Source organism: Balaenoptera borealis (assembly GCF_965194805.1).
Source record: "Balaenoptera borealis genome assembly, chromosome: 13".
NCBI lineage: Eukaryota > Metazoa > Chordata > Mammalia > Artiodactyla > Balaenopteridae > Balaenoptera > Balaenoptera borealis.
Window position 1 is genome coordinate 28,247,024 of NC_138870.1, and position 16,254 is coordinate 28,263,277.

At 36.8% G+C, this 16,254-nt stretch overlaps 1 protein-coding gene across 3 annotated transcripts in view; it reads right to left on the bottom strand.

Moving 5' to 3' along the window:
- PKP2 (plakophilin 2) overlaps positions 1–16,254 on the bottom strand; it is a 95,569-nt gene that overhangs the window by 24,078 nt on the left and 55,237 nt on the right. For all 3 annotated transcript variants that reach the window (XM_082352145.1, XM_082352144.1, XM_082352146.1), the window contains exons 7-9: positions 2,710–2,827; positions 1,684–1,848; positions 596–769 (exon numbers count right to left, since the gene is read on the bottom strand). In XM_082352145.1, coding sequence (XP_082208271.1) covers positions 596–769; positions 1,684–1,848; positions 2,710–2,827 — 457 coding nt within the window. The remainder of the gene's footprint in view (positions 1–595; positions 770–1,683; positions 1,849–2,709; positions 2,828–16,254) is intronic.

Consider the following 16,254-nt stretch of genomic DNA (forward strand, 5'->3'; position numbering starts at 1 on the left):
ACAGGCTCCTGGCCACAGGTACTGGTTTGGAAATGGGAAAGTGAGACTCATTCCCCAAGTTCTTAACAGAGCTATTGGGAAAATAGTAGTAGTTTCTTTTCCTGTGGAGACATTGAGCTGGATAAGAGGTAAGCCTGAAATCACTCGTGGCTATCTTTGCTGTAATATGAGGCTAGCCTTTGAGAATGAAACCAACAGAGGAAAACAGAGTCCAGAGATAGAGAATCACAAATATAATTGCTGGGCACCTATGTCCCACCATGACAGAAGGAAAACCCACCCTGGACTTTTCAGTTATATGAGTCAAGAAATTCCTCTCTTTTGCCTAAGCCAGTTCAGGTAGGATTCTGAGACTTGTAACAGAAAGAGTTCTGACTGATACTCATAAATACCAACGAGTCTTTCACTCGCAGTCTGACCTGGGTTTGCAGAAGCTGAGGCTGAAATTCCTGCAAAGCCGAACTCTCTCTGGCAATTCCTGAGAACTGTCTTGATTGAAGCGAGAAAACTTATGTTCTTACTTCACTGTCATTTCTGAGCTTAATGTAGGTGTGTCTACAATGCCATTATTTAAAAAAGTAAGCATGATACTCACTGGTCCACTTCCTGCCGTGAGATTCTGGAGAGCTCCCAAAGATGCTTCTTGAGTGTAGTTTCGGACACTCTTGGCGATCAAGGACAAATACATCCGTATCACGATGGAGTGCCACAGCCACTCCACGCCCTTGGGGTTGCTCTTTTCCTCTGGCATTGGCATGTCCTGGTATTGCTAACCACACACACGATGAAATCCAAAATTAATGCCTTCAAGTGATTTCTACAATTCCACACCCAAACCAAGAGACCAGAAAGTACTGTCTTGTCTAGGGAGACTAATAATTAGCATAATAAGAAGCCCTTAAAATAAAAATGAAAAAGCAAATATGTATGATTTACAATCATTTAACTTTTAGCCCATGATGACTATTTCTCCCTCACAATACCCCATACTCACAACTTTACATTTCACAGCGAGAGAGAATGCAGAGAATTAAGCATTGACTGTTCTAGAATAGTTTACAGGCTGCTGTTAAGCTAAAAGCTAAATTAGTCACATCCACTCTGAAGATAAGAAAAACAGGCCTCTTCCCTCAGAGTCTTGTGAAGTTGTCCAGGATAGCATCAGGATTCTAAATTTACCAGTTGTTCTCCAAGTTCACATACACCGTGATACTCTGAGGAGTAGGAGAGATCACATTCCTTCTATTTCATGAAATGCCAGTCTGGAGCAGTCCTTCCTATGTACGGGGTTTGCTTTTAGGATGTCCAAGTTTGTTTTTAGAATGTTTAAAGCTGAATGTCAGGGCTGCTTTTAATGTTAAAACAATGCTATGCCACTGGCCATGTGGCATTAAGCTTACTTCCTAACCTGCAGGGCATAGAGCAGTATGGTTTGATGGCTAATAGTGTAAATCTGGGGCCAGATTGCCTGGGATTGAATTCCATCTCCTCCACTAATTTGCTGAATTATTCTGAATTAACTTTTCTGTACCTCTGTTTCCTCATCAGTAAATGAGGGTATTAATAATACATACCTCATAGGGTAGATATAAGGATTAAAAAAACTTAAAATAGAGCCTGACATATACTAAGTACTCAGAAACACACACACACACTTATTCTTTCAAAGGCCTCCCAACATACCTCTTTTACTTTCCTGCTTCTACTGCCAAAACACCCAATACTTTTGTTGTTGTCAGCCTGGATATTCCGGCTTTGAATATAGATACTCTGGGAATATTTCTCTGGGAGCTCTGCCTCCAGCTGGTAGGAGAGGTTATGAAGAATGCACACACAGTTCTCTGTGGCCTGAGAAAATAGGACATGAATATTGATCATATACATATAGATATCCCTTTGCAAGTGTTATACCACAGGACCTCTGAGGCTTTAGATCTTACAAGGTTAACTGGACGCAACAGGGTGCGCTTGGACTGCAGGGTGGCTGGGGGAGTGAAATGAGTACAGCTAGAAAGCCTAGGGCTAAATCATAAATGGTCATGAGCACAATGCTAAGAAGTAGAGGCTGAATTTTTTAAAACATTGGGGAGCAGTTCTAGTTTACTTTTAAAGAGTGTTCAGAATGATTTTAGATTTTAGGTACATTGTTTAGTAGCCACGTGGACTTGGAAAATAGGAGATATTGCTTGTAGAGACCAGTCGACTACAATAATCAGTATAAAAGATGCACAAACTATGACAGCAGTAGTAGCATTAAAGAGGACTGGTTAAACTAAAGAGCATTTCAGAAGTAAAATGCACAAGATTTGTTGTCCAGTGGATGTGGGATGTGAGGGAAGAGAGGAAGTCCAACATTACTCAGGTTTCTATTTTCATTTGGTAGACGGTAATAATTATTAAGAAGGCTTATACAGAGGAGTAAGTTCGGAGATGAGGGAAGAGATGAATTTCATTGCTGAATATGTAGCATTTGGGCTCCTTTCAAATATCCAGAGTTGTTAAACAGTTAGAAATTTGGGTCTGGAAAGTAGAAAAAAAAAGGGGCTAGATAGATATTAATATTTATGAGCATGTATGGGAAATCTTAAGCTCAGCAAATGAGTTAATAAATAAGGCCAAACCCAAACAGCTACTTCAAGAATACTCTGAAGAGTCTTAGTAAGACAAAATAAGTAATTCAATACGAGAGACATCTAATTCTTGTATCACCTTGTCATCTGGCTGGTAATCTGCAATGGTTCCTCTGACATAATGGACCAGTGAGTCAATCAGTCCATCACACCTTCTCATCACTTTCCTCCCTTCAGGACCAGCTGAACTCATGTTTCTATCAGGAAAAACAAACAAACAAACGATCAATCATAAGACAGGCTGTGTATCTAATAGGTTTTTGTTTCAAAGTTTCTTCCAAGGGTTCGGAAAACTGGCAAATTTGTCAAAGTATGACAGACTTGTCCTGGGGTCAATAAATCATCAACTGCCTATGGTCATCAAATCTGGACACAACTTGTAAATATATTCATAACACATTATTATGTCAATAAAAGTCTTCTGTCTACTTCATTCCAAGCACCAAGGTCAGAGCATTATTTACTTAATCTTTACACCATTTTGGAGAGGGTATAAATATATGAGGAAAACATTTTGCAGTTAAAAGGAGAACAAGTGGCACATTAGCCATAGCAATATACATGTCCAAGTCCCAACTGTGCTGTGCCTTAATTCTAAGTAACTTAAAGCTACTTAAATTCTCTGGGCTTCCGTTTCCTCATTTGTAAATACAGGGTGTTAGACTATATTATTTGGAGGTTTTATAGGTTTCAGCATAAACTGTTATTGACAAATATTAAACCAAATGATCTAAAATATGATAATTCTATAATTAAAATGGCAGAGAGATGTCACGAAAAATGCAGTTTTACACTGTGTAAGACCTAAGTTAAAAGCATGACCTATAAACATCTTTGCAATTAGTCTATTTCTTTTTTTTTTTTAATAAATTTATTTATTTTATTTTTGGCTGCATTGGGTCTTCGCTGTGGTGTGCGGGCTTCTCACTGAGGTGGCTTCTCTTGTAGTGGAGCACAGGCTTCAGTAGTTGTGGTGCGTGGGCCTAGCTGCTCCACGGGCCTAGCTGCTCTGCAGCATGTGGGATCTTCCTGGACCAGGGATTGAACCCGTGTCCCCTGCATTGGCAGGCAGATTCCTAACCATTGCGCCACCAGGGAAGCCCTCTATTTCTAATTTGGCTAAGCCATGACACCTTTCTATAAACAGTGACTAAATCTACAAGTGCAAGTTGCTTCCTTATAGAGATTGAAGTTTATCAAACACAGCAAAGTAATACATTTAGGGACAATGTTTCAGATTCAGATCATGTTTATATTCTGGTATTACTGTTACTATGTTCCTTTGCATTAAGTTCTTCTTGTCGGCATTAACTATTAAAAAAATTTTTTCCCCCAAAATGTTAACAGCTCCATCAACAAGAATGGCAAAAGAACAATGCCTTCAGGTTTTTAGAATTTTGAGAACCACCCTTATTCCCTTTTGCTAACTTCACTTGCTAAGAATCATTCCTATAAATTTTATCAGACCAGTTCCTTTCACTGGTAGGTAGAGCATTCAAAGCATATTCTTTTTTATTTTTCAGTTTGCTCCTTTTTAAAAATTTTATTTAGAATGCTTACTTGTTGAAGTTAGCATCATTTTACAGATCATTAGAAAAATTCAGTTCTTCTGTCTCTGCAAACATTTATAATAGGTTAGGAATAACAGATTAGAAATGTAATACATTACAAAACAGTTGCCTGTGACTATCTGTACATTTACTATGCACCTTAAGGAAAAGAATTCGACAGTGTGCTGTACTTACACTGCAGATAACATCCTTTTATTCTATTTTACAAAACTGACCAGTGGTAGTGTTTGAATTTATAAATGGCCATTAAACAGGATATTTAACCTAGATATATAGTTAGCATGCTAAAAAGTGAAAATTTTCAACTGAAGTTCTATGGCTCACAAAGCATACTTTTTTTGTGTATAATGTCTCAGCGTGATTCTGAACATCAAAAGAACTACAATTCTGAGAAATTTTTGGGTAGTATTTTCTTCTTCTTTAAAATAATATATTGCACTAAGTGATTTAAAAAAGCCTTTCTGTTCCCAAATACTGTTTTCAATACATTTTGTCAAAGAACAAATGTGCCCAGCATTATATCAAGAACTGCAGGGAACAAGGGAGGAGTATCCAGCATTGCACCCTGATCCCAGGGAGATCACATCTATAATACTCGACTGCTTTTAACCCATGAAAATGCAATTTCATAATCCAACCTAATAGTTGAGGAGATAAGACAAATACACCTAAAACTAAGGATATACTAATAATTTAGTGGTTAATGAATTGATACAATGAGTTTTTGATTTTAACAAAATCCCTTCTGTGACTTTGGTTCTCATTTGAGGTTTCTAATGTAATTATTCACGTCCTTATTTTTCACTGTACCTGAAAGACTTTAACACTTAGTTCATTAAAAAGGAAGATAATGAACGGGCTCATAAACTGTAAATAAAACCATTTTTCCTATAGTTTTTTTTCAAGAAATGATTATTTGAACCAAGATCCTCTATCTACTCTCTGAGCCCTTTAAGGTCATGGGATCTTAAGAAGCTTGACAAAACTGAAAAAGCACCTTTTACGGTCTCCTTATTTTACGCATGGAGAAACTGAGGACCAAAGAGTTTAAGTTACTTTTCCTGGTGAGATTAAATTACTGGTGAAGTCAGGATAGGAGAGCTGTTCTTTATCCTGTGCTAAGGGCGGCTCCAGAGTAGAGCAAACCTTACCTAACATTCACTCAGTATGCCATTTGTTTAGCAAGTACCATATGTCCTCCAACTCCAAGACAACGTTATCATATTTTAAAGCTCCCTTTGACCTTTTCAACATCTGGCTTGGAGAAATGGCAGTAGTTTTAAAATTGCTTTGACAAATCAAAAGGTCTCTCTCCCTAGCTAAGCCCACTACATACCTTGCAGATGGATGACTCAGCTTTGTTTTACTTCAAGTCTGTTTATTTTGGGTGAGAATGGTAATTCAATTTGGCAGTACTGCCATTTCACACACACTAACTGTTGTCTTGTAGTTTGGTATTATCCAGACTCTACTGGCTTGAAATGGGACTTATCAGTGGTTCCTGACAGTTGATACCTTTGCTGACAGAAAGTGCATGGAACCCCACTGCTTCAGTATTTGCTCTTGCATATCAAAAATAGTTCCTACCTTACTCAACTACCCAGAAATACGAATGATAAGGGTGGATTATTTTATAGCAATACATCCATGAATAGAGGTCACTAGTCAGAAAGGAATTTGTTATTGTACCACTCTGAAAATAATCAGAAATTATTAGAAAATGATATATTCATCTTAAAGTATTTTTTAACAGCTAATACATAAGTTTTTTGGAATCAGAGAATTAACATGGCTAATCTTAGGCAGAATTGATCCTTTTACACTGTATCTCCTGAGTCCCGAGAAATATTTATCTGTCACTGTTTCCTATATGCAGCCCAATAGAGGTTTAAACTGGAAAACTATCTCAAAACTATACATGAAATATATCAAAACAATGATCTTGTTGAAAAGTAAAAAAGAAAGAGCATAAAAACCACAGTAGCTACTCAATAAAAGTTGATTATCAGAGTTACCAATGAACATATTGGAAATGTTTAATTCAGTGTCCATGGTTTGAATTTGATTAAATGATGAGTTTATTTCCCCTGGTATAATCTAGCAGAAGTCTGAGTAAATATGTGAGTACCTTTTAGGAAATTAGAACTGCACACTGTTGTATATTGAAATTTAAATACCAGGTCCTTGGGGCTAGGGGTTGGGGCCTCAGGAGGAGGTGGGTAGAGAAGGATGTGAACTACTCTAAATATAAAAGCAGGACTGTTTCAGAGCTCTTCACCTTCACTGGGCCTGAGCGGGAGGATACCAGCACGAACTGTGGCTTGTGTTTGATATTAAGAAGAATTTTTCTGCTAATATGACTTATAAAGGGTGAGAAAAAATAGAAGCTGAACCTCTGTATGTCTCTGAACAAAACTTCACATATTTAGGAGGCTTCAGGTGATTTATCTGAAAGCAAATCAATGATTCCTGACTCTCTCCAGGACCATTTATCTCACACATTCCTGAGTGTCACAATGAAAAGGAGAAAAGAAAACCAAACACCCTGGACCTTGCTAGAATTAAAATAAAGAATTGTCTTTGTTAAGATTAATGACAGTGTGACTAAATCTTAAATTTGTATGGCAAACCAAAGAGTGAACAGTGTCAAATGATAAGAATAACTGAAATTTAGTGTGTGTGCTAGACATTATTATACTTTGCAAATATTATGTTTTTACAAAATTCCTTAAATTAGGGTGTGCTAGAATCTCATTCAGAACCCTGACCTATGACTGTTGTTTAAAATCAGAATTGCCTGCTTCTAATGGGATTTTTAATGGCTCTTCCATAAAAAGTTATCTGTGTGGGGTTACGTGCAGGCATGTTGTCAAATACAGCTAGTCTGCCAGCACTGGAAGGAAGTTTGTTACAACACAGAATGTCCAAACTTGGGGTATGGACAACTGGCCTGGCGAGATGATGAGCTAATATGAAATGTTTAAAGTAAAAGGCTATAGTTAAAAAAAAAAAAAAAAAAAAAAAAGGCTATAGTTAGTTACCAGGGCATGAGAATGGCAGGCAATAATAAGGCAGGAGTGAATCTTTTCAAGACATTTCACCAACAAGTAATTCTAAGATACAGAGATTTTTTTTTAAAAAATGGGGCTATTTCTACTGATAATAGGTGGTTGCCTACTAACATACAATTTACATGTGTATTAATGTGACCTGTCTTAAAGGTCTAACCAGCATACTGAGATAGTGATCACCACAGTGGTTTTTAAAAAATTGTGGCTGTATCTTCATTTTCATCAATAATTATAGGCTTCCTAATACCATGTGTTATAAATTATATCCCAAGTGGTACCAGTCAATTAAGTGCTTGGTCCAAGTCCATTCAAGGACCCAATAGGTACTTGATAAGACATTGGCTGATAAGGAGGCATCCTTCTTCCTCTGGTTATTTGAGATTTAGGTCTGGGCTTTTGTTTAACTCTCAGCTGATACATATCAAACAGTTGGGCCTTGTCTGTGATTAACCTAGAGAAAGCAGCAGAGGCAGTTTGTGGTTGCACAGAACAAAAGGGGAGCCTCATCTGAACTGGCAGAGGAACAAAAACTCTATGTCAAAAGAAGGGTTTGTCTGTTATTCTGAGTCAACATCAGATCCTGCAGGTATCCGCAAACATCAGCCAAAGTCAGCTGTTCATTCTGCAAAAGGAAGCAACATTGGGAATAGAACAAAGCTGTACAACCTACACGTCTTGTTCCTTCCAGGACAAGGAACATCAACTTAATAAAGATGTGTTAGCATCTATTACACATCAAGAAACGAGAAGGTGTAGGAAGAGAAAATCTATCCTTAAAAATCCTTTAGTTCTGCTTTCCTACATTTTCAGGTCTTCCAAAAGTATTCTGAAGAGTCAGTTCGGCCAGAAATCATCTGGTTGGTCAGCAAGAGTCATTTCCCCTTGACTTAGCAGGCTGTTCAAGGTAGAATGTCAAATTCCATTTTAAATGAATTATAACAGCAAACTAATTTTAAAAATATGCCCAGGAGCTACTGGAACTTGAGTAGACATTCTTAACACCTAAAGGAGAAGTTTGGGATGCCAGACTAGGACAGATGAAGATGCTTAAGATCTAGAGTAGAATAATATGGTGCTCAGACAGCCTGTACCTCCAAGATAGGCATATGTTTTTTAAAATTTATTTTTTATTGCGGTAACATTGGTTTATAATATTATACAAGTTTCGTGTGTACAGCCTGATATTTCTACTTCTGTATACACTACAGCGTGCTCACCACCAAGAACTGTTTTCATCCTTCACCATACAGTTGAGCCCCTTTATCCATTTAACCTTCCCCTGCCCCCTTCCCCTCTTGTAAGCACTACTCTGTTCTTTGTATCTATGTGTTTATTTTTGTTAGGTTTGGTTTGTTTACTTATTTTGATTTTTTCACTGTTTTTTTTATAGGAGTGAAATCATACAGTATTTGTCTTTCTCCATCTGACTTATTTCACTTAGTGTAATACCCTCAATGTCCATGACGGCATAAACTTTAACCACAGGATAGCAACAAAGTCATCAGTGGCTTTATCCAAATATATCAACTCACTTTTTTTGATGAAGAATTTTAAAAAATTTAATAGTAGTTCTATGACAGTATTTTTTTGGAAAATGACTTCGAGTGTCATAAGATACAGTTAATAAAACACTACCTTCAATTTAAGATACACACAGAATTTTTAAACATGAGGATGCTTTAAAAAAAATCTCTGACAAAAATACACACTTGGTTTCAGCCTAGCGCTGCAGATATTATCTGTTGCAGAGGGAGACAGGACCTTTGTGGAGAGAACTGCCAGATCACCCTTGACCAAGTGATCAAGCTTGATATCATGGATAATAGGCCAAAAGGATACCATGCCACCCAACAGAAGTACACAGCATCACTCCCGACTTTTCTTACTAAAAAGTTTCACTTGAATCTAATCATGAAGAAACAATTCAATAAACCCATACTGATACAGTCTAAAAAAAAAATCTCTGACAAAGACATTCTTGGGAATTTCATTTTCTGTTCAAGACTCATCTCATAAACTAACTGATGCAGAAAAACAAGCAAATACAGTCCTCTTGATGTAATAAAAATTATTCTTCTGTTTCTTTCACTGATTCTTCTTCCTCCATATTATCCCTATTCATGTGTGTTCTTTTAACAATTATCCCAGGGGGGCTGGACCCAAAGTAGACAAATGATATTTATGAACTGGTTGGTAAGAATGAAGAATTTCTTTGGCAAACTGAAATGTCATATAATTTCTGTGACGTACAACATTTAATCTGGGCCCACCTGCTAAGGACACAAATAAGATAGTGGAAAATTTACTCTGAAGAGTTGGGGACCTTTGCAAGGGGGCTGCTTAACATTTCTAATGAGACAAATATTCTTTAAAACATTGGATTCAGGGAGACCAGAGAGGGGTGACCGGGTAATCATGGCCATATTTGCTTCATTTGTTTGATTTGTCTGCTTTAACAACTTAATTATCGTTGAGAGATTTAAAAATAATGACCTAAAACCCCTGAGGCTTAGTTTATAAAACAGTTATTTTTAAAAATCACTTATACCTTTTAAAATTACTTAAAGAGAAACTTACACAATAATTTAACTCATTAAGCCACGTTTGTTTGTACATCTAAAATATTCAACGTATAAAATGTGATTATGACCAACAGAGTAATATGACTAGAAATACTGCCAATTCCATTATTTATGGACTTCATATTGGTTATGTTTATACATCAAATGTGAAGAGTTTAAATAATTAACAAATAACTGAGGCTGAAGTTGATAATTCAACTTTTTATTTCTGGAAAAGTCATTCTCCAGACTGAACTATCTGGATACTTCTATCAGGTTTCTGTGTTGTTTACACTGTCTCAGCTAACATTCTTCTAGTTTATGTTAAACTATTTTCTAGAAGTAAATAACCACACATTTAGATTATGGTTTTAAAAAATAAGTTCTGGCCCGCTTTTAAATCTATAGTCTTACAAAAAAGGAAAATACTTATTTGATAATAAGGGAAATTAGACTCTCATTTAATTATCTAATTCTTAATTATTTAAATAACTAAATAGGATTATGCACAGACATAGACCAGATAAATCCTTTTCTGTTAGGAATATTTAGAATAAGGGATAACTGAGCAAAGGTAAATAGAATGAAAAGCATAATTAAGGAAATTCAGATTCAGCAAAGTTCTGAAGTTTGATATCCAGATATACATAAAAAATGAAATTCAGGAACACAATGACATGTTTTCTTGTGCAGGAGTAGATAGACATAATTGAATATATTAAAAATTTACATGGAGGTATTATTTTTCCAGAAAGTAGTTGGTATTGATATTACCAAAAAACTTGCCCTTAACCCAGAGGCTCAACAGGATTAAGGCTGATAATTATAGCTTTTCTTTCTAAATGTACAGTTTGCTTCCTCTGACCCCTCCCCACCTTAGCTAGATTTATCATAAGTGACAATGGAAGTTTCTTTTAAGACATCATAAATTTTAGTACAAATAACTATATTACACATTCATTAAAATACATTTACTACACTATGACACATATAGGAAAGAGTGAAGTTTAAGTCACTTGCAGGAGAAATGTACTACCAATTGCTTTTCCTCTTCAACTGGCATAAAATATAATTAAGAAAAAGGAGTATATTTCATAATGTTTTATAGTAATGTTTTGTCATTTTGTCCTATTATCCTAAACAAAATGGCAAATTCTGGGGTGGCCTTTACAATGCAGAAACAGTTGTGTGTTTTTTAACTTTTAATTTATACTGGAGCATAGTTGATTAACAACGTTGTGTTAGTTTTAGGTGTACAGCAAAGTGATTCAGTTATACATATACATGTATCTAGTCTTTTGCAAATTCTTTTTCCATTTAGGTTATTACAGAATATTGAGGAGAATTCCCTGTGCTATATAGTAGGTCCTTGTTGGTTATCTACCTTAAATATAGCAGTGTCAATCCCAAACTCCCAGTCTATCCCTCCCCTCCACCCTTTCTCCCATAACCATAAATTGGTTCTCTAAGTCTGTGAGTCTGAGAAACAGTTGTTAATCAGATTGTGGCGATAAGATTAAGGCAGCAAGTTTATAAGGCTTTCTCATAAGCAAATGGTTAACAAATAATAGGAGTTTAGGAAAACAACTTTTCAGAGTTTTATGAATTCATATTTTTAATGACTATATTGAAAAAGGATAGAGATGAACTAGTGATAGCATGATGAGCTAAAGACTGAGAGGGACATTCAAACAGCTACTCTTCCTTTACCAGCTCCTTAAACGTGACTCTCAACATTTTTTCCCAATCCCTAGGCAACATCAGTTAAGCAACTCAATGCCTGCATAACAGTCTTTTCAAACCTCTTCTCCACTTCTTATCAAATGGACTGTGATAATCTCTTCTGGTGCCTTTCCCCCACTAAAACTGGAGTTCCTCCAGGGCAGAGATAGGTCCCATTCCCCTTTGAAATTTCAGAAATTTAAACAGTGCTTTGGATACAGCAGGCACTCAAGTACTGGGAAGGATTGGATAAGAGCAAAAGAGGAAAGACAGACCAAGTGGTAAAATCCCAAGAAGGCTGGATTAGTTGCTTTTCTCAAATTTCTGATAACTGCTTCTATTATTGTGGAAGGGTCACTAGTACTTAATTTCTTCAACTTAAGAATGAGACTGCTAACAGAGGCTTTCTCAGATGAGTCTGTGTTTGGCCTGAAGTGTTTTCCAGAACTCTGAATGTCACTGCTCCTGGGGTAGGCATTTTTTTCCATCCTCTAGTCTGATAGCAGCCCATAGTCTCACAACTGTCCACTTAAGTGCCTGTCTGACCCCTGGAGGCATGTTAATTTCTGACCTCTAAATTGTTTTCACCTCTTCCCTTTTAAGAGAACAAAGAAGACTGAGATAAGAAAGGAAGGAAGGAAAGAAGGAAGAGAAGGAAAGAGAAGGAAAGAAATCGTGAGAACCAAATGGAAGAATGGAGAAATAATGATAAATCTTTAGTAGGAATTTTGAACATACACCCTGATAATGACCATTGGTTTTATTTATGTCACATCCAAAGGTGTCCCAAAAGTGTGGCAATCAGTGAGGTGGAACATAGAGAACTGACAGCCATGTCACACCAATTCCCAATGAGTTACCCATACTAAATTGACAAACAGGGGCTCGCAATAAGTATGTGTAGGAGGGGTGTACAATCAAAGAAGGCAGCTAATGCTCTTTGGTAATTTAAAATTCTATGGTTGTCACATAAGTCTTTTGCAGTTTGAAATGTTTGGAAGAGTATCCTACTAATCAAAATAAATTATTAAATATTTTAATTGTTATACTTCTTGTCCTAAGTAAATAAAAATAATTTTGAAAAAAAGAATGGGGCATTTTAGTAGGTTTTCTCCACTCAAAAAAAAGGCAGGGTGGGTAATGCTGATGCTTCATAATACCTTCCAAGAAAACAAAGGAAATAATTCTTCTTTGAAAAGAGATATGTAAGGAGAAATATGCCTTTACCCTAATTATCCACATCTTGATGTTAATCAACTAATGGAAATTCAGTGCCAGCGGTATGCCAGTTTAACAACCAGCTTTCTGGGGTGGTGGAGTGGGGAGAGCTCTGATTTGTAGCATTTGCCAATTTCTATAATGTAAATACTCCCACCATGGCTAATTTCAAGCTACCAACATGATATCACTGAATGTGGAGGTATGAGAAGATCCTGACAACTGCTCTTGACGGCTCTAGCACAAATCGGAATGTATCAATTTATTTTTCCTCTCCTAACTTGGATTTTATTATTCATTATGCTAGCATAGTGTTTAAGAAAAAAATTGAAACTTGCAATGAACATTGTTTTCCCTATTGCAAAATTTGTATCACCTGTCAGTGAGTAACTTTAGTCATGAAAAGTATGTAATTCCAAAGGAATTACCTACAGAAAGCACCAAGGCCCACGGTAAATGCTGTGGCAGGCAGATGCTAATTCTGTAGAAAAATGACCTGATACCTGACAGATATGGTGTATCTGACAGTTTTCGAAGGATAAGCTGTGCATGTTCTCCTGTCTGAATGCGATCGCACTGTAGCAGCTCCAGGTGGGCAGAACTGGAGTCACTGTCACAAGTTCATTAATGAAGCAAAGATTTTACCTGCTGAGCAGATTCACTCTGCACCACTGCTATATAAAGACCAGGGAAGTCCCTCTCAGAACTGATCTCACTGTCAAGTTAGTAAAGGGACAAAGTCACTGGTCTATGCAGAAGTTCTACTTCAAAGTAGACTGAAGGAATTTAGCTACACTAACCTAAGTCAACCACAATGCCCAAAATACTACTCATGTGGCCAGTTCACTGTTGGCTCTACACCCAGTGGGGGAGGCCATACCTCCAATGAACTTGTAGCAGTTACAATATTTGCTAACATTTATTTTTATGCAGTTAAGATTCACTCTTATTAGAGCTAGTCAACACCTGTCTTAAAATCTTTTTAGAGTAACTTGGAGTCAGAAATAAGCAACTATTCAGAAGACAGCTCTATTGTCGTGAAAATTGAGACTATTTGATTACAGGTTCCCTACAGGTCCCTTTCTAACTCACATCTCCTTACTGACTTTTATACTCATTGTGACAACATCTACCCGAAGTTGTCTACAAAGCCACCTCCTCTCTTGGAAAGACCTCCCAGTTCTTATGCTTTCTATCTTCTCTGTTAATAGGAAATGTAGTGCAGAGTTCCACTTGCGTAGAACTCCTAAAAAAAGACAACACTGAAATGCAGACACAATGCCCATAATGAGACCTGAACGTGACTATACACTGGCCTACCTGATCCTGCGAGGTTGTGAGACTGTGAAGGACAGAGGCTTAATCCACAGCAGAGCAGTCTGTAGACATGTGACTAATATCAATGTATCCAGCACACTGATGAAGAGCTTGGCCCTGGAGACAGCCTTCCTGGATTAGAATTCCAGCTTTGTCTCTTACTAGCTGTATGATGTTGGGAAAATCTCTTAACCTCTCTGAGCTCCAGTTTCCTTATCTATAAAAATGGGAAGGCCTACTTTACAAGGGTTGCTCTGAGAATAAACTGAGGAAATCCTCATAAAGCATTCTGAACAGTTTTTACAACGTAAATATTAGCTATTATTATTATAAATTAGATATACAGATGAAATAAGAATAGATATTTTAGTAAGCAAATACTATGATGCTCAATTTCCCAGATATTTTGTAATATTCTGCTTCTGAAAGTAGTTCAAATCAGTGGTTTGGATTGACTTTGCAAACACTGTTTAAAATGGTGTCATTATGATGGGAGTGGATTCAGGCAATAACATACCTGAAAAATGTGTGCCAACGAGGGCACTGCTTCACCCAAACCATGCGAGTCTGTTATTCCTTGTTCATAAAAGGAGACTACAGGAAAAGATCTGTAACCAACATCTTTACTTTTAGATTTCCACCTTCCCAATACACCTTTCATGTTGATATTATAATTTTTCTTCTTCATGCAGAACTTATATTTCTATCCTCCCCACACTACTAACTTTGCTTACAGAAGAAAAATATTAACTTCTTAACATGATTTATAAGGCCCCCTCAGTCTGGCTTTAGCTAATGTTTCCAACTTCTGTTTGATTACTTTCCATCACAAATTTGATACCTTGCCAGACATGATTATCCACCTAATTCGTAATGGATTTTCATTTGCTCACTCGTTCATTACTCATTTCACTCAAACACTTTATACTTGCTTACTATATGTCAGAAACCTTGCTATGTGCTAGGAATTAGAGATTAGAAAAATGCATAGGCTTAGCTCTTAGAGTTCACAATCTAATAAAAAAGGTATGTAAACAACTTCCCATAAAAATAGTAATGTAATACAAAGTCTGTACAGAGGTGACTTACCTGTAAAAAGTCCTGTTTGAATTCTTAAAAACAAGTAATGGCTTTTGCCTGAGGCAGGAGAATGTTTTACAGAAAAGATGAACTTTATCTTTGCTATTATATGATTAGGAGATTAAGTAATCAGTAGGCAGATAATAGAAAATGTTTACCAGGCAGCAAAATTGAATAAAGCCTTGACTATATGAAATTACCTACAATATCTAAGGAAAGCAAGTACTTTGTAGCTTGCTTGTACTTTGGAGTATGTTTGCGGGAAAATGGGAAGTAAGATTGTAAAGAAGGTTGTGGATAGACTGAGAAAGGTTGCATATGCTGTAATTGAGGAAGGTGTCTTCTACTATTTTTGTTTTGTTTGTCCAGCAAGTGTTCCCCTCCCTCTTGCTACTTTAACAGACCTTGTTGCCATTGTTGCCATGAAGCAAGTATCTGATCCAGGTTTGGTCAATCTAGGGGACAGAGGCTCAAACGATACACACCTCTCAGAAGGAGGGTCAGGGTTAAACCTTCCAGGGGATTGACATTTAAAGGAAGAAGTGCACTTTTTCTGCTGGGTGGCTAAGCAAGGGCTGCCTGTGATTTAGGGATCAGCTACGTGGAGAAGGCTTGTTTGCATTTTTAGAGAATGAGCCCAGTAGTCTCCAAAGAGGACGAGTAAGCAGAGATGAGATATATAGGCATACCTCGTTTTATTGTGCTTTGCTTTATTGAGCTTCACAGACATTGCATTTTTTTTTTTTTAACAAATTGAAGGTTTGTGGCAACCCTGTGTTGTTAGATGATGGTTAGCATTTTTTAGTAATAAAGTATTTTTAAATTAAGGTATGTATATTGATTTCTTTAAGACATAATGCCATTGCACACTTAATAGACTGTAGCATAATGTAAACATACTTAAATAAGCACTGGGAAACTGAAAAAATCGTGTGACTTCCTTCATTGCAATATTCACTTTATTGCGGTGATTTAGAATCGAATCCATATCTCCGAGGTATGCCTGTAAATAGGAGACTGAGTCCTAGAGATGCTGAATTTCTGTCCCAGTCCTTGAGGCCATGGTTCCTGGTGCACTTCTTTC